General features: G+C 40.3%; 1 protein-coding gene across 5 annotated transcripts in view; it reads left to right on the forward strand.

The window, feature by feature from the left end:
- Ccdc141 (coiled-coil domain containing 141) overlaps positions 1–27,036 on the forward strand; it is a 163,832-nt gene that overhangs the window by 25,374 nt on the left and 111,422 nt on the right. For all 5 annotated transcript variants that reach the window (XM_060390407.1, XM_060390409.1, XM_060390408.1 and 2 more), the window contains 3 exons: positions 15,031–15,222; positions 19,321–19,429; positions 23,131–23,384. In XM_060390407.1, the coding sequence (XP_060246390.1) occupies positions 15,031–15,222; positions 19,321–19,429; positions 23,131–23,384 (555 nt within the window). The remainder of the gene's footprint in view (positions 1–15,030; positions 15,223–19,320; positions 19,430–23,130; positions 23,385–27,036) is intronic.

Below are 27,036 nucleotides of genomic sequence, written 5' to 3' on the forward strand. Positions count from 1 at the left end.
ATAAAACAAGCCCACATTGTCTTGGTGGGCACAATTAGATTTTTAGGTCACTAAATGGCAGTTATTATAGCCAAAGCAGTACTCTGAACCTGGGGCCATGGTAGGCCAAAGGAAAACATGGGATTTGGGGACTCACAATTGAATAGGAGCTAGGCTTATATTTTTCTCTTTTTGTTTTTGTATGCATGTGTGGGGGGGGTATATGATACACGCATGTGAGTTTGTAGGTACATGCTTCCATGTGTGCACATGTAAAGGCCAGAGTAGGATGATGGATGTCTGCTCTTATTCTCTGCCTTATTGCTAAGGGATGGGGTCTTTCAATGAACCAGAAACTGGCTTTTTCATATGCTGGCAATCTAATAAGCTCTTCAGTTCCACCTGCCTCCACACTCCCATGCTGAAGTTACTGTCACATACAGCCTGTATCGGGTGCTAGGGATCAGAACTCAGAGCAAACATGCTTACCTTCTGTGCCATCTCCTCAACCCACATTTGTCTCTTAAGGAAGTATTAGCTGAAAAAAAAAAAAAAAAGGAAGATAATGCAACCAGTCCTGATGAGACCTGATAAGCTAGGGTCAGTTGGAAGGGGAGGAGGACCTCCCCAATTAGTGGACTTGAAAAGGAGCATGGGAGAAGATAAGGAAGGGATGGTGGGGTTGGGAGGAAATGAGGGAGGGGGCCACAGCTGAGATACAAAGTGAATAAACTGTAATAAATGATGATAATAATAAAAAATTTAAGAAGAGAAAGTTTAAAAATATAGAAAGTCTTATCTTCTTAAACCAGATTTTTATCTTTTCAAAACATATTAGTTTGCTTTTCTGTTTACCACTTGCAGCAGCTATCTTCTTGAAGTTGAAAGATTATGCTGTCTGATGAGGGGTGTCAAATGAACAAGACAGGGCACGTTTTTCCTGAGGAAGCTACAGCACACATAAGGGTTTATATAGTGCAATGCTACATCCAAGGGGAGGGGTAGACAGAGGCATCCCCAAGAAAGCGGAATTACTCTTGGCTGATGTGAACAGAGGGCCTCATGGAGGGGTGGAATTGTCATGGAGGCTGGAAGGCAAACAGGTTTTTAGATAAGCGACAATGAACATGGGGAATGTTCTAGTTAAAAAGAACAGCAAAGCCAGTGGAGCCCCCAATGATACATGGAAGAGATTGACAAAAAAATAATTAAACTTAGCTACTTACTGTTCCAAAAATGTTCATTATTCTTTGCTTCCAAAGGTCCTAAACTAATTACTTTCAGCTCCCTTGGTAAAACTAAGGTGATTTCTGTAAACAAAAGGACTGTCTGTTTCTGTTCCAGGTAGGCTGTCCTGTCAGGCTAACATTTGGAGGATGTGCCACATCTATTTGGTCTTTTAGTAAATTGCTTTTCAGGGCACCATTTAATGCTCCACTGAAAAGAAAGTCTGTAATCTTTTTTGTGCTCTGTATGGCAGCTCAGGTGGTACAATGACCATAAAATATGCTCTACTTAAAGCTGACTATCGTGAAGCCACACTTAAATAGACAGAGTGCATTTTTTGAGGAGCACGGAATAGCCTTGGTTTTCCATGCTTCTGCAACCTAGAGGAAAAGTAGTTCTTTTTAGCATCTCTTTAAATAACAAGCTTTATGATGTTGGCCAGAATGTCTTTTTCTCTGATCCAATTCCAAGATACTCTCCCTGAGTTTAATGGCCAGCCAAGTGGGAAAGGAAAACTTAAATTAAGTTGGCCTTGACCGAGTCCTGAGGCAACTCATTTTTCATGGGTTGCTCGTCTTAAAAGCACCATAGCTCATTGTCAACACAAAGTCTGCTTACACTGTAAACCAGACACCGTATTTGTTCTGTGAAACAAACTAGCTTAAAAAAAACATATTAGCACTGCTGTCTATTAATCTGAGTATTTCATTTGGTGGCTGCCCTGAGGCTTCTTCAACCTGAGAATGGATTTTTGTATCTGAGAAGATGTTGTGGCTTCTTTTTCAAAGTGAGGACAGAATTTCATTTTTTTTTTCCCCTTTAGACTTTAAAAGCAGAATGGAGTAGATGGTGTCACCTCAGGCAGTGTCCAATTTTTCTAGATGATATTTTGTGTAACCTAAGTGCCACTTTTGTTGACTTAAAGGTAACAGCAAAATGAAGGAAGAGTTTGCCTAGTAAAGCAGGTGTAAGGAATGAGTGTCTGAGAAGGTCACAGAAGAGACTCCAGAGGGGCCACCCAGAGTGCATAACTGCCAATGGACAGAGGGATGGCTGACCACACAGAGAAGATGCACTTGTAAGCCAAGTCCTGTCAGCAACTGCAAGTACTTGGTCTCCAGTTTCCGGTGGCGATCTGGCTCCCCCACAGGGGTATCACAGCCACGAGGTGTCCCTAGAGTGAGCTCTGTTCCTATCGAGGAGAGTCAACTAGTCAGATAGGAATCAAGAGAGTAAGATCTGGGAGAAGCTTAAGCAGTGGGCTACCGACAGGCACCTTCTTCAGTCATAAGCAATTGTGGAAAAGTTCAGGACAAGTGAGGTGGCTCAGTGGGAAAAGGCATTTTCAAGTAAAACTCATGACATAAGTTCAAGTCCTGAGACCTACTCTATGGAAGAGAACTGCCTTTTCCCCAAAAGCTGGCCTCTGACCTCCATAAGTACACCACGGCATATACAGGTCCACTCTCACCCTACAAAAATAGATAAATAAACAAACAAACAAATAAATGTAATACATTTTAAAGTTCAAAGTAAACTAGGTAAAACTGAATGATTGACAGTTGCAATTTGTAAGTATTTATACTATATAGCAAAAAAAAAAATCACAAAGAATAGGCCATGTGTATGGAATAGAAAAAAAAATCTCTTAAAAACCTTACTACAATTACAACAATAAATTTTTTCTTGCGTTGTGAGTAAGAACATAGAGTGTTACCTGGATCTGATGCCTGCCCAGGGTGGGGAAGTAAAGCAAATGTTGCCACACCTAGCACCTTCTTCGTTTTAGAAAGGCAGAGCATCAGCTGATTTGAGAGCCCAGACTATTACATCTAACCTCTGTCACAAGGCTGTCCATTTCCTTCCAACTTAGCCAGAATCCCACCTGTTCCTACCAAAGGAAAGTTTACAAACATTAGAGTGAGAAACGAGCTCACCTTTGAGTATGAGATGCTTTCTAGACACTAGAAACACATATGAAGATCAAGATCAATCATCCTTCGCCATTTTTTTCTGCTTTGAAAAACTTTAAGTCTGTTGAAAGTCTTCATCTAGCTTTACTACTTATTAATATGGCCCCCTATATTCCTTCTCTTTACCATCTCTCTAAAATATGAGTTTCTGCATATACTATTTTTAGAAGAAGACTGTACTATTTAAAAATTAGTTTCAAACTACAGAATAGACATTTAAACAAGTTTAGTAAGTTTGCAAAGGCTTTAGTAGAAGCCCTTATAAAATACAGTTGACGAGACAGGAAGAATCAGGGAAGGAACTGGGAGAGGTCATTTGCTGGCCATGGATCCTCAGAGGTGGGAAGGTAGCTTGGGCCATGCAGTATGAGGAAAGGTAAAGCTTCTGCATGCTTGCAGCATTGGCTTGTGGGAAGGTGGTTGAGGTCATGAGAAGGACAGGAAGGACAAGGAAACAGTGACCAGAGAATGAAGATGAAGTATGCCAGGAAACCAAGGCTCCTCTTTTGCGCATCTCCCAGGGCATGGAAAATCACTGACAAGAAAAAGGCAAGGGCATGGTCTCATTATGTTCTGTCACCAGGAATTTAACAACTACATCATGTAATCATGTAGCATGTTAAAAAGAAAGAAACAAACAAAAACAACCCTCCCCCAAAGGTGGAAATTTGAGGCACCTTGATAGGTCTGCACCTAGATGTAGTCTTGAGAATTTACACACTTTTAGATGTTGTAATATCTTACTTATGAACTGGAGTCCTATATTCTTTTTTTTTTTTAAATAAGGGTGGTTTTTGTTTCATTTTTTTGTTTGTTTGTTTGAGTTTTCAGTTGAATAGTGCCCATTGCAATTTACTTTGTATTGTCTGACATGTCAAGAATTAAAGATAAAAGGATCTTTAAGAAAGGAGTTCTTCTCCTTTAGAGTTAAGGCCAAGGTTGCAAAGATTGCATAAGAAAGTTTTAGAGTATACCTTTTTAATTAACACCTACTGATTGTACACATTCACGGGGCACAGGAGCACTTCAGTCCATATGCACATGCACAATAATCATATTCACACGACTGATGCTTCAACCACTTCAGACTTATCAGTTCTCTGCGTACGGTTCATTCAGCGTCTTGTTTGCTTGTTATATACAGCTGTTCCATTGTTGTTGAAGTTAATCAGCTTCATGTGAGCACTTTGAGGCCATTCCTCCTATCCAGTCCTATTTTCTGTCCCCAGAAGAACCAGTGAGTGGATGGCGCCTTCAGCACACAGTTACATGTCAGAGTCAAATGAGGATGTTAACCCAGCAGGAATTCTCAGTTCTGATCCTCAAGATCCAGGCCTGGGCATCTGCTTTCCTTAGGATCTTCTGATGGGTGTTGGGATATATCCAGTTACTGCTTGATTTGGGGATCGTGGATTTGGAGAATCAGAATAGAAAGGACTCAGCAGTAGAGATCTAGACAGAGGACTCAGAAATAGTCAATGTCTAAGGAAACAAAAGTAAACGCTGTGAAGACATGTTCATCATGTCAGCTAGTGCTGCACAAGAGGCAATGTTGTAGGTGATTCGGGGCCCTTGGGATGTGAGGTACACATGGGAGGGAAGGCTGTGTGGATGGTTGGCAAGGTAGTGAAATGGGCATTGTTTCACCCTGTGAGCAAGAGAGACGGTCAACAGTGTGGTTACGTGCTTTGGTTTAGCTAAGCAATCTAGAGTTGTTGAAAAAAAAAAACAGCCTAAACCTCAGTAGTTTACTCAGACTTAGGCAGGCCTGTTCACGTCAGACTTTAACTTGGGGACTAGCCGTTATGTGGGAACAGCTGCTTAAAGAAGACACAAGAATGCAGAGGATGGCACTGGTCATCCTACAGCACTGTCAGATGCAGAGTTTAAACTAAGGAGGCATATTCCCTGGGACTCCATCTTTGCCATTTATCACTACTGCGTGATTATGACAGATAATCTAAGTGACAACAGGTGCAGGAAATAGTTGGAGTTAACCAGACTTGTATTAAACAAGGAAGATAAGTACAATCATTTTGAGTCTCACCTGACATTCAATCCATGATACTTGCCTCAAATGTGTTTGGAAATAAATTATTTTGAATATTCTGTCTTCTGAGTTGGCAGAAGAGAAGACAGTACAATTTCACGTTCATATGTCGTTACACGTGTCAAAGCAAGATTCTCGTTACACATTTTTAAAAAATCAAGTTTTTTTTTGTTTTGATCCTCAAGCATCTTAAAGTACAAGTCTTATATAGAGACTGTGGCTGTGTACTGTTGATGGGGCTCTGGGTGCCTGGAGCTTCTAAATAAGCTCCACTCACGGCTAGTGGGATGGTCACCAACCTGCTCCAGGCTTACGCCATAGCAATTCAGCAGCAGGTGAGCAGACCACTGCAGATAACGCTGGCAGAAAAGGCTCTGTGAAAGTGGATTTTCCAGGGATTTTAAAATTATTATTTTCCATTTTATTAACACTTTTCCCAAATCAATTTTGCTTTCACCCATGAGCCAGTCGATTCATGGGTAGCTCAGTGAGCAAGTTTTATAAGCCAGGCCAATGTCATTGGCCTCTCCCGTCCAAGGGCAAAGGCATGGAGTGGCTTTCATCATCTGTCATGTGTTTTTCATATACTAGAGAGTTTGGTTCTATTGACGGAGAATAAACTGAATTTGTTTGTCAAAACAAGAGATGGGGATGCAGGGAAAGAGGAGAAAGATAAAGAAGGAAAAGGATGAGAAAAGAAATAGAGCACACCTTCTATAATGGTTTAATTTTCTCTAAGAAAGGCAGAAAAAAATCAGTAAATCATTGCCTGAATAGGTCTTAAGAGTGAGGAAAAAGTTCATTTCTTCAGTAGGGTGAACAGTGGTTGTTCACTGATGTTTCAGTAAAATTACAGCTATTATAGGCTTCTTACTAATATAAGATCTAACTTTAAACCTCTGTATAAAATGTTTCACATACAAAGATAGGTTTGGCTAGTCCTTGTACCTTGCAAATGTACTCAGCAAGCAAGTATTCTCAATTAATGCATCTGTGGTCTCTGAGCCACAGAATTAGACAAGACTACAGAAGCCACGCAGTCAGCGGGTAGACGCAGACAAGCCTCCATGACAGAGTCCTGGAGAGCGATGTATTGAAACGCTATTTGGAGATTTCCATATGAAACTTTGTTTTCCATCTATCACTGCTTTATCAGTAATGAGATGTCATTGAACACAAGCCTATTCATATTGTTTATTTGGCTTATTTTCTTTACCTCACTTCCTCCTCCTCCTCCTCTCTCTCTACAAGATGCAAACATGAAATTCCTATCGGTGATGTAATAAGCAATAACATCTTCATTGAACAAGTTGGCATTCATTCAAGGAGCTTTGGGGGAAAAATCAGGGCAGGAAATTGCTAGAGAAGGTAGAGAGGGGGAGGGTATGGGCATTATTTCAGGTCTAGGCCCTTGCAGACAGCCTCCAGCTCACAGCCAAAGAGGGGGCTCCAGTAATCGCTATCCGGGGTAGCTGATGCCTTGGCTGGCATCTAGTGTGGCTTCCTTGTGACTGGTGGAATGAGACTTCATGACGGTTATGGAAGCATAAAGCAATGTCTTATTCCCCGAAAGGTAGGAAAGTACAAATATGATGATTGAGGCCCAGCTTCCACTACGTGAGGGAATAGACACAGACTTGAAGCAGGTTAAGGGAGAGGAGCTGACACACAGAGTCCCCACTGCTCGGATGATGGTTTGTTCTTCAGGAGAAGAAGCTCTTTATAGTGAAATGCCTATCTTCATTGCCTCATTACTTTGTTGTTATTTTTACACAGATAAATTACAAATGCAGACCTCTACACATAACCTCGTTTTGGTTCACCTTGCTCTGCCTTTTATTCCTGAACTGTATACATTCATTGCATTTTTTTAATCATTTAATAATATTAATTTGTCACATTGATATTTTTCTATACTTCTTATATTTATTAAAATAATTGTTCTAATCATTTTTATAAGAACATCTATGTATAAGCTCTAATGGAATAGATTAGACTCACTAATCTATTTACTTTTTAGATTTACTTTAAAAAGGAATAACTTTATTATTGCAAACACTCAAAATTTTGAATAATCACCATTATTTAATCATGTGTGGGTGAAAAGCCTAAAGACAGATTCCAATTATGTTTGAATAGAACATTTCTAAAATCCCAAGTTAGTTTGACAATTTAAAAACTCTTAAGCCAAAAAACTGCTGTAGGGGCTGAATGCTTTTGCATTCTGAGATAATTTCCCTTACTTAGGAGGTATTTTGAATTGCTTGACACAAAAGGTAAGATGTGGTTTCAAGGAACTTCAGAAAATCATTATCCTGATATGTCTGGAAAATAGAAAATTCAGATGTCATCCTCATCCTGACCCTGAAATGTCATGATTGGTAACAAAAAATGCTTGGCAGTAGAGCTGGATCAGAGTGACAGTAAGCTGAAACGCCTATTAATTCAAATACTGGTGTTTCTGTAGATGGACACAGGTAATTCGCCTGTCAGCAAAGTGCTCATTGATATGCACGGTGTGGTGGGCTTTTAACCAGACTTATGAGGAAGATTATTGGCGTTTGGAAGAGCCAGCAAGAGATGACTGCAAAAACTGATGAAGAATTCTGTGCTGGCACTAACGGTGTCATCTCAGTGATGACGGCACGCTCCTGCTTTCTCATGTTCGCCTTCATTGGTGAGGGATGCCCTAGACACAGAAAATGGGACATGTGCTTGAGCACACCAGCGCAGTCCTCAGCCCAGGTGACCTATATGCCCCAAATGCAGCCCACACTCAGCTCTCCAAAGCTTACAGACCAAAGTTGATGCTGTTGAGTTTACCATGAAACCCAAATAAGACGATTGAAACTTTGTACAATGCCTTGTCATTTGCTAAACTTTACATTTTAATTTTACACAGTAAATATTTTTACTGTCCATGTGAAAATATTTTGTAAATTATCTTCCTATATGAAATAACTATTTCATTATATAGAATACAAATGTATTCTATATATACATTTGTATTCTATATAATTATTTTATTGTAATAGAAAATAATATTGTAGAGAACTATTGAAAAACTGAAGAACAAAATTGGTGATTAAGACATGTTTTTGAAAAAAAAAAAACTCTTTCAAAATATATGTTAGTACACATGTTTTTTAAAAAGTGGATCATTTGCAGCCTTACCTGGCCACAGAGGAAGAGGATCCAGGCAGTACCGATGAGACTTGATAAGCTATGGGCAGATGGCGGGGGACAAGAACTCCCCCTTTCAGTGGACTAGGGGAGGGGATGGGGAAAGAATTAGGGAGAGTGGGGCTGAGAAGAGATGAGGGAGGAGGCTACAATTGAGATATAAAGTGAATAAACTATAATAAATAAAAATTAAAAAAATTAAGTAATAAACTTGTAAAGTATAGGTTAATATCCCTGATTATCAGTTTATTTATATTTATTGTCATAATTATTTGATATCATGCAACAATGGACCTAAAACAAATATGTGTATTAAGGAATAAAAAAGTGTATCATTAATGTTTAGACTCAAATTAAACTGTCTTATATTTCCAAGTGTTATCATCTCTGAAACCTTTTATGGGTATTTATTATCAGCCCTTCAAATCATAATTAGCTTTTTGTTTCCAATCACGGGTGTAGTAGTATTTACTTTATCCTTATAGGATTCCAGTATGTTGGCTATAGGCTTGCTTTATATTGCTTCTACTATGTTTAGGTATGTGCCTTGTATCCTTGAGCTCTCCAAAACTTTAAACTTGAACAGGTGTTGAATTTTGTCAAATGCTTTTTCAGCATCTAAGGAGATGATCATGGTTTTTTTTTTTTTGTTTTTTTTTTTGTTTGTTTGTTTGTTTTTTCTTTCGGTTTGTTTATATGATGGATTACATTAATGGATTTTTGTATGTTAAACCACCCCTGCATGCCTGGGATGAATCCTACTTGGTCATGGTGTATCTTTAATGTGTTCTTGGATTTGATTTGCAAGTATTTTATTGAGTTTTTTTTTTTTTTGCATCAATGTTCATAAGCAAGATTGGTCTGAAGTTATTTTTCTTTGTAGGGTCTTTGTGTGGTTTAGGTCTCAACATGACTATGGCCTCATAGAATGAGTTTGGTAATGTTCCTTCTGTTTCTATTTTGTAGAATAGTTTGAAGAGTATTGGTGTTAGCTCTTCTTTGAAGATCTGGTAGAATTCTATGCTGAAACCGTCTGGCCCTAGGCTTTTTTTTTGGATGGGAGACTTTTGATGATAGCTTCTATTTCCTTAGGGGATATAGGACTATTTAATTTATTTACCTGATCTTGATTCAGCTTTGGTAAATGGAATCTATAAAGAAAATTGTCCATTTCATTTATATTTTCAACCATCTATACCACTCCTAGGCATATAGGAGTGGTATACCCAAAAGATACCCCACCATTCAATAAGGACATATGCTTAACCATGTTCATAGCAGCTCTAATCATAATATCCAGAATCTGGATACAACCTAGATGTCCCTCAACAGAGGAATGGATATAGAATGTGTAGCACATTTACACAATGGAATACTACTCAGCAATTAAAAATAAGGAAATCGTGAAATTTGCAGGCAAACTGTGGGAACTGGAAAAAATTATCCTGAGTGAGGTATCCTAAAAGCAGAGAGACACATATGATATATACTCACTTATAAGTGGATATAAGCCCTATAAAATAGGATAACATACTAAAATCTATAGCCGTAAAGAAGCTAAACAAGGAGGATTCTAGGGAAGATTCTTAATCCTCATTCAGAAGGGCAAACAGGATAGACATTGGAAGTAGGAAAAAAACAAGGAACAGGACAGGAGCCTTCCACAGAGGACTTCTGAAATACTCTACTCACCAGGGCATCAAAGGAAATACTGAAACTCATTGCTATACTTTGGGCAGAGTGCCGGAAACCTTATGGAAGAAGAGGGAGATAGAAAGAACTGGATGAGGACAGGAACTCCACAAGGAGAACAACAGAGCCAAAATACCTGGGCCCTTACTCCAACTAAGGACCATGCATGGAAAGGACCTCAAGCCCCTGTTCAAATGAAGCCCTTTGGCTGCTCAGTTTCCAAATGGGTTCCTTAGTAAGGGTACAGGAGCTGTCTCTGAAATGAACTCAGAGGCTGGCTCTTCCATCACTTTCCCTGTGGGGTGCAGCCAGGCCACAGAGGAAGATGATGCAGCCAGCCTTGATGAGACCTGATAAGCTAGGGTCAGATAGAAGGGGAGGAGGTCCTCCCCTATCAGTGGACTAGGGAAAGGGCATAGGGGGAGAAGAAGGAGGGTGGGTAGGACTGAGAGGAGAAAAGGAAGGGAGCTGCAGGAGGGGTGCAAAGTAGATAAATGATAATAAATAAATACATAAATTAAATTAAAAAAGATCCCGGTATGTCTTCCATCCGGTGGTTTTATAAGTGAATAATAATAATTAATTAATATTAATGAGTAGGTGTACATGAATATAAAAAGAATTACAAATGCCATCTAACGTTTATTGACTCTTAATATCTGTCAGGTGCTACAATAGGGACTCACTTAGATTACTCACTTAATCTTCCTAACTTTATATAAGATCAGTATTGTTGTTCAAGGCTGTGACATGTTGAGACAAGCTGGCTGATAAGCTGTAGGGGGTCGTTAAGTGGCGCAGTCAGCTTGCGCCCCCGTGCTGGTTTATGGTGCTGGGAGTCAGAGTCAAGGTCTTGCGTATGCTCTGCTATCAGCCACCCTAGTCCCAATCCCCGAGTGAAGCTCTGAGTCATTGTGCCTGCCGCAAATAAAAAGGAGGCTTGCTATCTTTCTGCTTTGCACTGTGGCCATGGGAAAATATGCTCTCCATCTCTGGAGAAATGGCTAAGGGTGTGCGTTTTTCTTGTTGTTTGGGAAAAGGCTAAGTTCATACATGAGAAACAGGATCTCAAACAAAATTTGCCTCATGTGAAATTTTGTCTCCACAGCATGAGAAAAAAAAACAATTTCATACGTGAATATTAAAATAGAAAGGTGGATAGATCAGGGCAATTTCATTTAGTAATATGTGCTAAGGGGAAAGATCTTTATGTTATTTTCCAAGCTGAGCAGTACGTGGATCAAACTACCGCACCATCTGCTTAGGTGGCCGTAGACTTCCTGTCTGTCGCGATTCGTCGGAAAGTCTGCCATCGCCCTGTGTGGTTGCGAGCTGAGCCTTTGTAACACGTCTGTGGCGCTTCCTGGTGGCCTCAGTCCATCCTTTACTCCAGCTTTCTCGGCTTTCTTGCATCAGATTTTAAACTGTGCTGTATCTTCCTAGCTCCTTTGTCTTCCGCGCAGTGTCTCCATTTCCCAAGAAGCCTTCGGATGATTTTCTTATCCAATCAGTTCAACTCTATGAAGCCACCTCCCCTTACCTCCCACGGTGACCACAAGCCTGGAGGGCTGAGCGGTTTCTTGGTGATGGAGTGTGCTCCTCACAGGCCCTCAGCGTCTCGCCTGTTGGTGCTGTCGGTACCCCAGCCCAGCCCTCGTATGACATGGCTGCTGCACTGTGCTCATACTGTGCTCCCTAGATCCCTAGAATCCACAAAGTATTTCAATGGTTTCACTTTTATTTGTGCTTCAGTTTCTCAATGGAGCAGCAAAGCACAAATTTTTAAAAAGTTTTCTTGCATTAAGGGCCCACAACCTTCTGTCTGAGTTTCCGAGTTCTCCAGATTGCTCTACAGTATGGAGACAGACAGCACAAATACTGACCTTCACGTGCTTTCTGTGACTTTTACACTGTGCCACAGGCTAAAAATTGTATAAAACAAAAAAAATGTTTATGGTGTGATAGTTAGTAGACACTGCAGATGAGTAAAGAGCAGATTGAAATACACTGTTATTGTGTGGTGTAAATGTTCTGGAGAACAGCTTAGCACCGATAGCAGGAGCCTTGAGTGGTGAATCACCATATCTACCCACTACCAAGAATTTAGTTTTGGTGTCAGCACACACCTTTAATTCCAACACTCAGGAGGCAATGGTAGGCAGATCAGTGTGAGTTTGAGGCCAGCCTGGCCTATCAAAGTGAGTTCGAAAACCTGTCTCTAAAACTGAGAGAGTACGGGAGATCGGATCTAGAAAAGATCATTCTGAGTGAAATATCCCAGAAGGAGAAAGACAAACATGGGATATACTCACTTATATAGACATATAAGATATGATAAACATAATGAAATCTATACACCTAAAAAAGATAAGCAATTGAGCGGACATGGGGTAAGATGATCAATCCTCGTTTAGAAAGACAGATGGGATGTGCATTGAACGTATGACAGGAGTCTACTGAGCGCATCTGAAAGACTCTAACTAGCAGTGTTTTCAAAGCAAAGACTCATGACCAAACCTTTGGCAGAGTACAGGGAATCATAAGAAAGAAGGGGAGTTAGTCTGATGGGGAAAGGATAGGAGCTCCACAAGGACCAAATATATCTGGGCACAGGGTCTTTTCTGAGACTGACATTCAACCAAGGACCATGTATGGATATAACCTAGAACCTCCACTCAGATGTAGCCTGTGGTAGCTCAGTAACCAATTGGTTTCCCAAAGTGAGGGGAATAGGGACTATTTCTAACAGGAACTCAATGACTGGCTCTTTGGTCTCCCCACCCCTGAAGGGAGGAGCAGTCCTGTTAGGCCACAGAGGAGGGCTTTGCAGCCAGTCCTGAAGATACCTGCTAAAACAGGATCAGATGAATGGGGAGGAGGTCCCACCATCAGTGGACTTGGAAAGGGGCACGGTGGAGATGAGGGAGGGAGGGAGGGACTGGGAGGGAATGAGGGATCGGGACACGGCTGGGATACAGAGTTAATAAAATGTAGCTGATAAAAAAAATAAATAAAAAGAAAAGAAAGAAAGAAAGAAAGAAAGAAAGAAAGAAAGAAAGAAAGAAAGAAAGAAAGGTATATAGACGGTGCTTTCTTTGGCTTTTCAACTTGTTTGTTTTGTCATATTACAATTTGTATGTTTTTATTTATTTTATTAATATTTGTTAGATTTATGTTTGTTTTTTAATGAGAGATAGAAAGAAAGTGCATCCAGGTAGGAGAGGCACTAGGAGGAGTCGACAGTGAGGAAATCCTCATAAAAATATATTGTATGGAAAAAAACCTATTTTCAAGAAAATAAATAAAAATAGAAGTGACTAATTTTTATTATATGGAAAAAAAAACTGAGAGAGTGAACCAGAGAGAAAAATAGATATATATATATATAGAGAGAATTTACTTTATAGAAGAAAGAGCAGTTCATAAATTTATAGACACAGAGTGAGAAGTTAGATGGAGTGAAGATTGTTGGAGTTAACTCAACCCAATACTTCATAGTAGTTAAAGATGGAAGGAGCTTCAGAGTCCAACAATCTGAGAATAAGGAATAAATTGTGGCATTGCATGTGATGGTGCATTTGCAACTTTAAAAAAAACATTTTCCAGCAGTTTATTCTCTGTTAAAGGTCAGAGAGTAACATTATTATTTTGTTTTGTTTCAGGGTTATTTGGTGACTATTTTAGGCTTTGTAGATAATATTATCCCATGGGTTGTAATTTTCCAAACTCTGCTTTTTTGATGTGAAAACATCTGTAAGATGCACAAATGATCATGGATGCATTCCAATAGAACTTTATTTGTGGACACGGAACTTTAAATTTTGTATATTTTTAAAAATATAGAAATAAATTGTAAAATATTTTCCTTTAAAATTGTGAAATTATTCCTGGTAATCTAGTGCACAGGTTCAATGTATTTTGGCAATAGCTCCCCCGTCTCCCACCTTCATGTCTTCGTTTTTATTATAGACCGCTCCCTACTTAGTTCTGCTGATCTGTAGCAGCATTCTCTCCGCCTCTGAACATTAGTATAACTGTAGGACGAGGAATATCTGTCTGTTACTTTTCTAATCAGAAGAAACAGTTATAGTTGTTATATGCTTGAACGTTGTTTTAAAAGGTTACGGCCCCAGGGTCAGAGAACACCCATCAACGTCTTGACCAGTGGGGAACACTGTTTAGACAAGGGCTTGTGGAGGAGTAGGGAGAGGTGTGTGACCAGAAGAGAGAGAACTCTAGGCTGAGTTGTGTGTGATTATCGGTGGAAAAGAGAATGACAGAGTAGAAGTAAAATGATATACTGAGGCCCGATTTGCTGCGCTATGACTGACGTTTAGTTGCAAATCAGTTGGAGAGGCCGGATCCTATTTTTGAGTGAAAAGATCCACAGGGCATTAGCATAGGAAAGGGTTTGGGAGACAAAGAGCAGGACCAGGACAGGAGCCTGAGGACAAAGCAGGGAGGAAACCAAGGCGTGAGGTAGAAGCAGAGCAGAGGCCTTGAAGGAAGCAGGCCATGTGACTGACTAGGTCTGGGAATTGGCGGGAACTGACACAGAATGTTGTTTTTTATGTAGCTGTTCTGTGTAGTCATACAGTAGACCTGCTGAAGGTGGTATTGGGTGGTTCATATGTTTTGAGTTTAAGGAAGTTGTTGGATGTATTGGTAAACATTTTCAGGAGAATTTTAAAGTCAAGAAGAAAATAAATGTATAGAGTTTGTAGGTATAAGAACAGAAGCATTCACTTGGAAGCAGGAGGGAATAATGAAACTTCTCATCAAATATGATTTGTATTCATACATTATTAATGATCTACTAGATCTTCCTGGATCACATACAGTTTCAGGTATCTGTGTTTGGAGTGTGGTCCTTTATTTTCATACTGGATGACAACTGACTTACATCTTTTGTTTCCCTGGACTTAGGCCTTGGAAGATCGTGTGTGGGAACTCTTACAAGAAGCAGACAGGACAGCTGAAGCAAACAAGGCTCAAAGTCAGGTGTACGATGCTATGGCCCAGACTCTGGGAGAAGCGTGGGCAACCCTGGTCTCCATGCTTGAAAAGAGAAGAGAGCTCCTTGGACTGACTTCTGAGTTTTTTGAAAGTGCTTTGCAGGTTGGTGTTTCAGAGAACATTTGCTTCTCCATATCATAGCAAAAAATTAGCACACTGAAAACGTTGACTTACCAATATACATGTTCAAGGGTAACTGAGGTGTATGCAATACATTTAGTATTATTTTGACAAAAAATAAAATTAATATTTTTAAATGCAGATCTTTATCTAAATAAGTATAGGTGGTTAAGTAAAAGTAGAACTCTTGCTCATGTCCCTTTGATCCAGTTCCTTGTTTAGAAGATAGTAATGCCATCATGGAATCTAGCTGTTCTTACTGTACATTATTGGGGAATGCTGGTGTGAGGGGTTTCATTGGCTAAAAGTCAGAGGATAAAATTTTCCCTGCTCACTTGAAAAATCAATTACATAATATTCTATAGGATGTTTGACCTGTAAGCATAGTATTTTGTAGAGTATTTTTGTGGGGAATATAAGTGATTCTCTGTAGGTTAAGCTCATTAAAATGCAAGGTAAGGAAGAAAAAAGCCCTGAACTTCAGATTGTTTATGGCTCTAGTTGGCAGAGCCATGAACCTGGGGGAGCAGGGCCTAAAAATGAGGCAAAGACTCAGTAGCCAACTTTACTACTGAGGATCAGTTTATACCCTGAAGGTTAAGAAGAGTCACAGGAATGAAGTGTTCAATCACACGAACAAGCTGCACATGGCAAAAGCATGTTTTTTTTACATAGAAGCATATGAATAACAACAACTGAAGTAAACTCATGCCTATCCACTATGCCTGAGAAGAACATAAAAACACAGTCTAAGACCAAGTCTGTACACTTTTGGAAGAAACTGAGTTCACAAGACTCGTGTCCTGGTTTCTCCCAAGTACTCAGAATTCTCCTCGCACAACTTCATTCCTGGATAGTGTTCCAACATAGATGAATGGCCACTGAATTTCTTCTGTAATTTTTCTTGAGTTTTATTTGGTTTGGTTGTTTTTGTTTGTTTTGCTTTCTTTAAAAACTCAGTTATGTTATGTAGATGTGCTTTTGTTTTAATCCCAAGTGTGGAATTTAGTTTGGGCTTTAGTTTGTTCACGGTTGATAATTGTCTCCTGTGGGGCGTGGTCATTGCCAGCTGGTAACAGCCTGCCTCATGCAGCATGGAGAGGGGTGTGGCCTAGGACTCTGAAGGCCATAACTGAGAGAGCCTGGAGAAAGTGTGACATGTGGTGTGTCCCATGTGGCGCTTTCGAGAGACATTTTGTGGAGCAGAGGCTTGGAGGGGATGGATGGGGAGACCACTGTTTGTTGTTGGACGGAGAATTGGTTTAGGCCTCAAAGACCCATTGACCTTAAACAACCAGGAAAAGTAAAGGGGTCTGCCCCCCTCCCCCCACTAACCTTCTCTGTCTTAACTAGGTTGGGGCGTAAGGTTGGAAGGGAGAGGTTGTAAGGAACCCAAACACGAGCAGTCCAACTTCACTGTGATAAAACACTAGCTTTGAAAAACATGATGTTCGTAGAAGGGGTATTGAGTTAAATCTAGAACTACAAAGGCAAGAAGATTAGTGACAGAACATAAACCTTGAGGTGGACAGTCTCATGAGCTGTGAACTCATTTAGAAGGGGAACAAATTTCTTACTGTAGTTTTTAAGATTCGCGTGCCACAGCTCCACACTGAAGCCCTGCTTGTCTCATAGGCCGTCTTCAGGGAGAGTTCAATACATGATCTCCTTTCTTGAAGGAGAAATAAGCCAGCTGAAATACACTCACAGAAGCCAAGTTATAGCTCCAGCTGATTCATCCCTTCTTAGTAGGAGGGGAATAAATGTCACTGTCTTTGAAACTCAGCCCTCTTGAGACTAGCAAATTATCTTTTCCTAACATCAGGCTCAATATTTGTTTCTTGGTGTGTTTCAGTGTTAATGCTAGCTAATTTTCTCTGTGATGTGGAAATTGCTTCCAGATTTTGTAAGGAAATACTAAGTCGAACCAGATCAGCCAGGTGCTTTGATGCACATATTCAAGTGGACTTTTATTGGCTCTAGGGAAATAACTAAAAGTGTCTGCATTATCCTATGCCCCCATTCTGTGAACCACTCATACTAGGTGGAGGGCAAAGTCCTACATAAGCTGTGGGCTGCTTCTCTAGGGCAAAGCAGTTTTCACCAATGATAAAAAAGATGATGAAATTGATTTTAACTCTTAAGTTCCCATTGCCATTCCTCCTCTGTACAAACCTCAGAAATAAGAAGAGTCTAAGTTTTAGATGGGAAAAAAAGTTTACAAGATAAGAGTTAATTGGAGATCACGGAAGTTTGTTTTGTTTTTTTTTTTCAAGGAAATTTTAGAGCATCATTTGTTTCAGTTGAAACAATTTGGAGTAAGAATCTGAAATAGATATAAACTATAGTCTGGCTATAAACTTTCTATAATGTTCTACTGGAAAAGAACAAATAGCCTATGGGAGTTTCTCTTTTAAAGATTCTCCTGGAATAATGTCTTTAGAAATTGGTTATCAACAAGCTGGATGAATGAGAGACGTGAATACATAGTGCATGTAATCCCTTATAACTACAACCACAGTAGGATTCTTTAGAATCATAAGAGATGCTCTGATGGGCTGTGGTGGTTACTTTTGGAGAGCATCTGGTTTACAGGCTTAAGGCTGAGTCAGTTGACTGTCAGGCTTAACTTCTTGAACACCACTGCACTTCCGGAACAATGCACCTGATGACTGCTGCTGGTGTCCGTCAGCTTGTCCTGTGAGAAGTCAGATGACTTCTGTGCTTTTCACACGGGGCCATGTTCATCAGCCCTTCCCATCCTTCTGTACTGCTTAGACCTGCATTTTCTGCAGCTGGTGTGGTAATGAAAAGATGAGGCATCCTCTTGGTCAGCTGATTTCATCAACTATTAACGATCACCAGATTCAAAGATGGTACCTCAGAGAAACCAAAACAGGAAGTCTAGTCAGTGTGAGGTTTCTTTGTGTTGCTCGGGGATACTTTGCCTTTATTACTTTATTCTAAACCAGATCAAGAGGTGAAGACTTTACCATGCGCTTTGTAAACTATGATAACCCCCAGGGAATCTTGATGCGAAAACCCACCACCTTTCTGCCACACTGAAATAGAATGTTTAGCTATGCTTTGCCCCCACCTAAAATTATGTTTACGATTATCCCCCTGAGCATTTTATCCTAACTTCAAACATCTTTCCATCTCGAATATACTTTAAGAAAAATTTAAAAAAATGATCTTGAAAAAAAAATGATCTTGATCTTATTGGTCACCATTTGTGTGTCAAATTGTTATAAACTCCCCTTTGAAGTGGAGAAATGCTCCAGTTTCATTTCTGCTTTAGTCAATCACATTTTTATTCATACGAATGTGGCACAAATACTATTGGCACAACTTTAAATAAGGTTGCCAATTACAGCTTCAAAAATTAACACTTGTATTCTCTCTCACACCCCCAATCACATTCCTTCTTATAAAATTAACAAACTTGTTACATTTGCTGTTAGACCTTCATCTCTTCTCCCTATGCATGTGTGTCTGTGTGCATACATGCATGTGTGTGTTTTCTTCACTGACATTAGACTATTGTTCAGAAACATTGAGATTCTATACGTAAGCTTAAACACGCAGAGGAAAAACATCACAGTATTTAATTAGATTTCTTTGATATCACTAAGTTAAATTCACTTGTGATTTTACAAATTATTGGTTAGACAACCTTTTGTTGATTTTTGTCAGCTATTTTTTTTGGGGGGGCTATTGTTTGAGAAACTACCTTGGAGTATTGATGGTAACTGTATTTGTCGCTATAGGGAAGATATAATCTATATAAAATAATTTTGGCTGAAAAAGCTACTAGATATTTGAACATAAACAAGATGGCTTATTTTGGCATGCTTAATGTGTTTCTAGTTACAAAAGAAATAAAAAGTGGAGGAGAAACCATGGTATTTTGTAAGTTTAATACATGCACAATATCCTAGGTTAAAACATGCTCTTCCTACCCCCTTTCATATTGAGTCAGGTAGGCCATTAATGCATGAGAAAAATCCATAAGTATAATAAATTGTTCCATTGGGTTTTTAAAATCATTTTCATGTCTTTCCCTGTGCTTTTTTTCAGTTTGCCATTAAAATAGACCAAGCTGAAGATTTTCTGCAGAATCCTCATGAGTTCAAGAGTGCTGATGCCTTGCAGTCACTTCTTCTGCTTCATGACCAACATGTGAAAGGCAAGAAATAGTCTTTTCACTTCATGTTAGCTTCTACAGATCTCAAAACATGTTAGCATATGGATTCTCTTGAATGACAGCATTTGAAGTCTTTCTACTGTTATGCTTTAGTTTGTCTCAAGAAAGGACGGACAAAGCTTTGTTTTCGGCCACCTTGTGAAAGAAAGCACCGTGTGTCGATGACACTGGGGTAGGTAGCAGACCTGTGGAAAGGTTAGCTCTCTGTGTTCAAGATCTTCATCCATGTGGGCAGAGGCTGTTGTATCCCTCTATCCCCAGGAGCCCTCAAAGAGCATAGTACCATGGACCCTTAAGCTACGCTCACTGGTTGAATTTAGGAAATGTTTTATCTAAGGAGAGATAAATGCAGAGCAACATTTAAACATCGACTCTGAGTAAGAAGAACTCCTCTCTTCACCATTCCAGTGAAAAATAATGAAGATAAAAGTCCAAAAAACATTATGCAGAATATTTTTAACTCCTTTGGAGTATGTAATAGTAACAGTGGAATTGTTAAGGCATAATTTAGAAGCCAGGTTTTCACCACAAGATACTGGTTCTGACAGGGACTGGTACAGAGAAGGTGTCATCTATGAACATACTGTGGATAAACGGGTAGGGAAAGGTTTATTTTTTCTTTGAAATGTAGTTTATAATCTTTTTCTGGGCATGAGGAAAATGTCTTCATAGATTTGTCACACATTTTGATACTGTTTGCTTTATTTTATTTTATTTTTACAGTGCCTTTCTCTCTACATAGTCTTTATTTGTCACTTTTAACTTGATTTGATCCCCAAAAGGGTTGGCCATTTGAAAAAAAGGTATAAAGCAATAAAGCCCATTTTAAAACACACACACACTCACACACACACCCCCTCTCTCTCTCTCTCTCTCACACACACACACACACACACACATACACACACTCACTCTCTCTCACACACACACACTTTATATTACTCTCTAAAATATCTATTAAATAGTTCTTCATTATAAATTTCCCAAACTGAAGGGTTGACTAACTCTGTCTTCCCAGTGCAAATCTTTATGGCAGTCTACCAAATGTGTAGATATATTTTCCTAATGCTCCGTCTGTCACACCTGTCACCGTGAGATACAAACAGTAACAGCAGACTCAGCACTGGAGCATCAGCTGGCTGTTCTGACATGGCAGTGGTGATCTGGCAGGGTCCCCCGGGGCTCAGCTGAATCACTTAACATTCCTGGTAGGAGGCTGGAAGAGAGTCAAGTCCAGTGCCCAAGATGGGTTTGATGGCCTCAATTCAGTCTCACACGGCCAATGTGCTCATCACACAGTAACTTTACTCATGGGACTGGAGTGACTTCACCTTGTGGAAGTGGGGACTTCCCCATAAATATTTGGAACTGGGAGAGGAGACTGTTTAATATCCCTCTTTCTGCTTCTGCTGGCTTCTTCAAATTAAACAGGGTCTGTGACACATGAGCCAGCCGACACAGATGCTTTTATTTGGAAGCCGGAGGCTATACTGTCCTGGCATCCAGATGACAATGGAGCCCTGTCTTGCTCTTTTGTGTAATCTTTGAGAGTCCACTGAGCCTCATCTTGGGCTGATAAGATGGATAAAATGCTAGCTGAACACAGGAAGCGTACTTTGTCTTTGGTGACACAAATCCTGGGATAATTTTAAGCCTCTCTGTGTGGTACTTGAAGGATTGTAGGGGGCAGTGATCAGGAGAACTGGATCCTAATGAATAATGTCCAATGGTGCCTTCAAGAGCTTTGTTTTTATAAAATGGGAGTTAGACTAATCAGCCAGTTCAGTGGGATGTGTTTAAGATGCTATGATTTGAAGTGTATATTAATGGTTGAGATTTCTGATTGCTGGTCAAGGGCTTTGTATCTATCATCGTTAAATTTAAGGGAATAAAATGCGAGTTAGCAGTTCTAATAAATTTATGAGTTGCTGAGCAGTTGAGTGGTACAAAAGCATATGTCATGATGACAAAAATATAACAGGGAGCTATGATGAAACTTGACCCAACTGTCCCTTTTCTTCCCTTAGCCTCACCTCTGTGACCACTGTGTCCCATGGCTTAGGCCAGAACAGGGTGACTAGGTAGAGGTTTCTACCTTTTATAATGTTCCAGCACGTTCCATCAGAGAACAATGCTTTAAGGAGCCGAAGATTAACATAGCCTCACCTGTCTTCTCCTTTTGAGCTAGCCTTGGCTTCTTAGTCTTTTTTCAGGATGTGATGGACATTTCCAGTATCTGTTTTGAATTTAATGGTGTAGAATAATGGTTCTGGAACAGTTTACACTGAGGAACCTGATCTCTCATCATCATATTGCACTGGGGTTAGTGTCAAGAGCAGGTGTCAGATGAACACATTCTTCTCTTAGCTTCACTAGGAATGAAAATGCTGTGCTATGAAAATGGTTAATAGGAGTTTTTGGTTCAGTCTGTCCTTTGAGGAACTGACATCTGACAGGCCTGAAATGTGAGTAGAGATACGAGGAAGGGAGTTGAGGTGAATGGCATTCTTGACAGGGAAAATAGGGAAGAATATAGAGGTAGGGGAGGTATAGATGGGTGAAGAACTTTCAGAGGTAGGATGAAGACTTTTGGACAAAGGAATATAGAAATTAGGCTGTGCCAGATGTAATAATCTACTTTAGGGAGCCTAGATCTTCATTTTAAGGCAATAAGGCCATTGTTGAGAGAGGAAAAGAGGGAAAGTGGGAGGTTGCCATAGAAAAGGGGGAATGAGGAAGGGAGTTAGGTAGGTAGAGGAAGGTAGAGAAGGAGAAGTAGAAAGAGACAAAGTCTGTGTATTTTTCCCTGGTGAGCCATGGACAAAAGCCTGTTTGTCTTAGACAGTGCACTAATAATAGACTAAAGGAAATATTCCTACACTTAGCTTCGTGAAACAATATGTCTGCTAGGGTTACTTACAAGAGCATGGATGACTGGAAAGCAGCAGCATCTTCAGGGAACCCACCTCAGCAGGGTGACAGCTCATGAACGCTGCATTCCTGGAGCTCTCTGCTCAACCTACAGTCAGATTTCCTGAAAAGACTCTTGCTCAATAATTATCTATAGCTCCTACAAGCCCCCTACCCCCTCAGGAAGGCTGTGGATCTTATAACTTTAGAGCTCTTGGGTCTTATAAGTTTAGTGAGCTTCCTGGACCTCATAAATATGTTAGTTCCCTGAGTCTTAGGATCTTTCCTCCTCCCTTTAGGAAGGAATGATTCAATATGGGAAAAAATACCACATACCACAAAGCTTGTTTTAAAAGTCTCTATGGGTATGCGTGAAGAGTGGGCGAGTGGGCGAGAGAGAGAGAGATGCAATCAAGAGAGGGTTGCACAAGTCCAGGCAACTTTGCATCCTGGGATAGAGAGAACCAGACAGATGCAGGACGTGAGATGGGAGCGTGACATAGACAAATCAATGATGGTGAGATAAGGGGAGGCATGAGTCAGAGATCCCTGGTTTTACTACTGACTGTGGAGAGTGAAATGGTCCTAACTCTTCAGTTGATGTCTTGATCTGCAAAGCACTTCTCTCAAGTCCTATATCTCAGTACTCTTTCCCAAGGGCACCTCTTCAGTTCTTGAGATTTAAATCCTCATTTAAATATTTAATACAATTCCTACAGGGCTTGTTGCTGCTCACTATTACAGTAGTCTTTTCCTTTTTAACTTTCTTCTAGAACTCTTGGAAAGATCTCTAGGCCTTCTAAACAAGAGTCAACAACTCACTGACTTCATAGAGAAATTCAAGTGTGAAGGATCTAGTGTGAATTCTGAGCTGATTCAGGGAGCTCAGAGCAGCTGTCTGAAGATTGATAGCCTCCTTGAACTTCTACAAGACCGGAGACGGCAGCTGGACAAGTACTTGCAGCAACAGCGGCAGGAGTTGGCTCAGGTTCTACAGTTGTATCTGTGGGACCAACAAGAAAACCAGGTAACACAGACATTGGATGGAGTCTTGGTCTTGGCTAGTTGGTTATTGTATGGACTAGTTATGTTCTGAAATTTCATGACAATTGCCATGGTTGGATCTGTTGACAGTTAACCTAAAAGCATTTTCTCTTAACTACCATGTGAATTTCCCAAGTAAGTATAAATAATGAGACTGAAGATTTCCATCTCCTTTCCTTATTATAAGTGGGACATTTCCAAGGTGAACTTTAGAAAATAACTATGGTCTATCACTGAATTTGTGTTCTCCCTTCCTTTGGATTTTTTTAAATTCTGAAATATGAATTATGGTTTTCTGGGAGTCTGGATTGTGCTAGATTTGCTGCTACTGTAATTTCAAACAATCTGTAAGTGCAAAGGAGGGATAGCTTTCCCGGAAGAGCAGTCAGGTACCAGTGGGAAGGGTAAAGCACTGGCTGGTGTATGTATGTCTGTGGTTATGGGAGTCTGGGACTCTGTGGCTTTACAGACCCCGTAGAGCTCATAATTCAGACTGTGGGCTCACCTTAATCATCTCCAGGGGAAAGTAGGCAAAGGCCCAGATCAAGTGGTTGGCATGCTTACCGCTGCATTTCTGTTTGCCCAATCATGTGCTCACAGGTGTTTAGATTCAGTAGCAGGGAATCACATGGTGGCCGCTCTCCTGGTCAGGCATAGGAGGGGGGATTTTTCTATGTTTCCTATTTCTCTGATGGAAACTAGAAGACAGACATACAGCTGGAAGCATGTGCTTGGTCAGGAGAAGTTGGTACTTATTTCAGGCTGGAAAAAAAAATGAAGATTTCATGTCTGACATGTAGAATTTAGTCATGGAGTACCTACTGTGCGCTGTGCCCCATTACACAGAACACGAGTCAGTGGTGCTTCTCTTTATGAATATTTCGGTTGTATTTTTCAGTCTTTGAACTATTGATACTTGGTGGTAGGTAACTGTTGCTCTGGAGGACGGTGCCTACAAGGAAGCAGAAACTCTGATGTCTACCAGCCTATTTTTGATTAGAGCACCCTCAGTCAGGACATCTAAAACTGTCACCATAGTTTGCAAGATGTATCCCGGCATGCAACATCATTGTCACTTGAGAACTACCAGACCGTATGATGAGAAAGTCATAAAATACGTGAACAGTGACGAGTGCCATTTGGAAATCCTGTGGGACACGAGTGCTGGCCTACAATGCCCTATTAGTCACATAAGCCTCTCTCAGGAGGTGCCATAGACTGGAGACGGCGGCCCAGACCCCCAGTTACATAGTCTGCTTGTGTTCTGTTACCTTCTCTGCCAGCCATCATCCTCTTTGTAAGCTACCTCTGGCATCTTCTGCCCGGACTCCCGCTGGCTCCTGTCTGCTTCTGATGATGTACCTGCCTGCTCCTCTTTCAGATCCCATCTTTATCCCCATCCTACCTTCACACGTGTGTTACTGTGTGTTACCTCCACACAGTGCAGTCCTCTTTCACTGACGGTGGTGATACACCAGAGGGAAGTCATACCCATTTAAGAATCCACTCAACACTGTTTGTTAAACAAGGGTTTCTAGGTTCTTTGTCTTCCAATCACAGCAGGTCTATCATAGCTCATGAACTTTCTTCCCTCTTTCTTCTTCCCTCTTTTTCATCCCTAATTTGTCCTCTCTGACATCCAGTTCTCTCTTAATTCTGTCCATCAAGGTGCTCCTAGAGTTACTGTCTTTTGAAGACAGTTCCTAGAGAACTATCTTTCTCACCGTTTTCCCCCCTTAGGTTCACAGTTCAAACCCCTGACACTGATATTTCCAAGAATAGAATCAGTCCCCCCTCTCTCCTATGCAGGAAGCTGTTGCTTATTCAGATTAACGCCGAGGCCATTCCTCCCCAAAGAAAAGGCTCATCTAAGAGGGGTTCTCCAAGCACAGAACAATTGCCCCAGTAATTGTTATATTATTATATTATAAATAGCTACAGGAGGCTTTACTTATTTCTTATGTTTGTGATGGTAACTTTGCCTCCCCAGTTCATGTCAAACTAATCAGCCACTTGAATTCCTGCAGCACAAAGGAAAGATCAGAATTCAGGAAATTCTAAATGAAAATATGCTAGCTCAACTATATACTGAAGGAAAATTGAGGTATTTTGGCAACTTTGGGAAACTGAGGTGTTTGGTGATAGCTAAGTCAGGTATTGTAAAAGGTTTCTCCTGACTTGATGAATTCAGACTTAATGGAAACTTTCATTCCTCCCCCCCCCATCTCACTTCTCCTCTTCCTTTTCTCCCTCCCTCATTCCCTCCCTCCCTTTCTTCCTTACAAGAGTAAGGTTCTTTGGGAGGTTGGGTTTGAAAAGACACCATCTTTTAGAGAAGTTTTCAGTTAAGAAAACTGAGCAGAAGGTAAAGGTTTCCCATGTGTCTCACCCCAGCAGCCCCTACCTGAAGAGGAGTTTAGGACCGCTGCTGTAAACATTAAGACATCATTAGCATCCAGGGTACTATACTCACTGAGGTTCAGGCTCAGCGTTGTGTACTGCGTGAGTGTGACCAGATGTAGAATGGCTGATGTCTGTCACTGTAAGACCATGCAGAATAACTTAACTGCCCCTCAAGTTCTCTGCATCTGCTCATCTACCCCTCCCTGCCCAGCTGTGTGCACCGAGCTGCTTTACCTAGATTGTCTGGTTGGAACCGTACATTATGTAGCTTTTCATACCAGCTTACCTTTCAGCCCAGTAATAAGCAATTATGTTTCTTCCCTATCTTTGCACGGCTTGATAGTTCATGCCTGTCTAGGGATGATTAATATCCCATTGTCTGCATATACAACGGTTTACCCATCCGTTCGCTTGCTACAGAGTGTTTTAGTTGCTTCCAGGTTTTGGCAAGTGTGCATAAATAGCCACGTGTAGGTTTTAGTGTCAGGCGAGATTTCAGTCCATTTGAGTAGATAACAAGGAGAATGGGTTGGGCAGTGTGCTTAGAATATGTTTAGCCCTTGTCCGAAGTTAGCTATGCATCCGGCCAGCAATGAATGAGATAGCTGTGTTCCACACCTCTGCCTGCAGAGGATTCTATCAGTGTTTTAGATTCTAGCCTTTCTAGTAAGTGGATAATATTTCATTGTAGGACCTTATCTTTAAATTGAAAATAATACAAATTCATAGAGTTACTATAATAACAAAATGCAATGGCATACACAAACATATAACACATAGGGGTTTTTTTTTCTTTCTCTATTTAGTTAAACTTATATGAATTCCTCCACCAGGGTTAGTGTTGGTGATAATACACATGCTGGGCCCCTTGATGGTCCATGTTGTTGGATGCCCTATAGGCCTAGTAAGAATATACATTCATGGAGAAGAGAGTGGATCTTTCATTTGTGCTCCACTCCTAACAGTTCTGAACTAAAACTAATATAATTACTGTATAATAAACACTGCTTAAATATAACTCACTGATGAGTAAGATAGTTATAAAGTTTAGACTTGTGCTCTTAAAACAGTCCGCAGTGCATTTTCTCTTGCTAATGGCAGTGCAGCAGTGAGATCAATTAATAATAACCATTCTTTGTGTTTGTGATAACACACATCCAAGGGCCAAACTTCTGGTGGATTTAAATTATGGCTCCACCATTTATCAACTGAGTAACTGAGCAGTTGTTTAA

This window comes from Meriones unguiculatus, chromosome 8, assembly GCF_030254825.1.
Source record: "Meriones unguiculatus strain TT.TT164.6M chromosome 8, Bangor_MerUng_6.1, whole genome shotgun sequence".
NCBI classification, from domain to species: Eukaryota; Metazoa; Chordata; class Mammalia; order Rodentia; family Muridae; genus Meriones; species Meriones unguiculatus.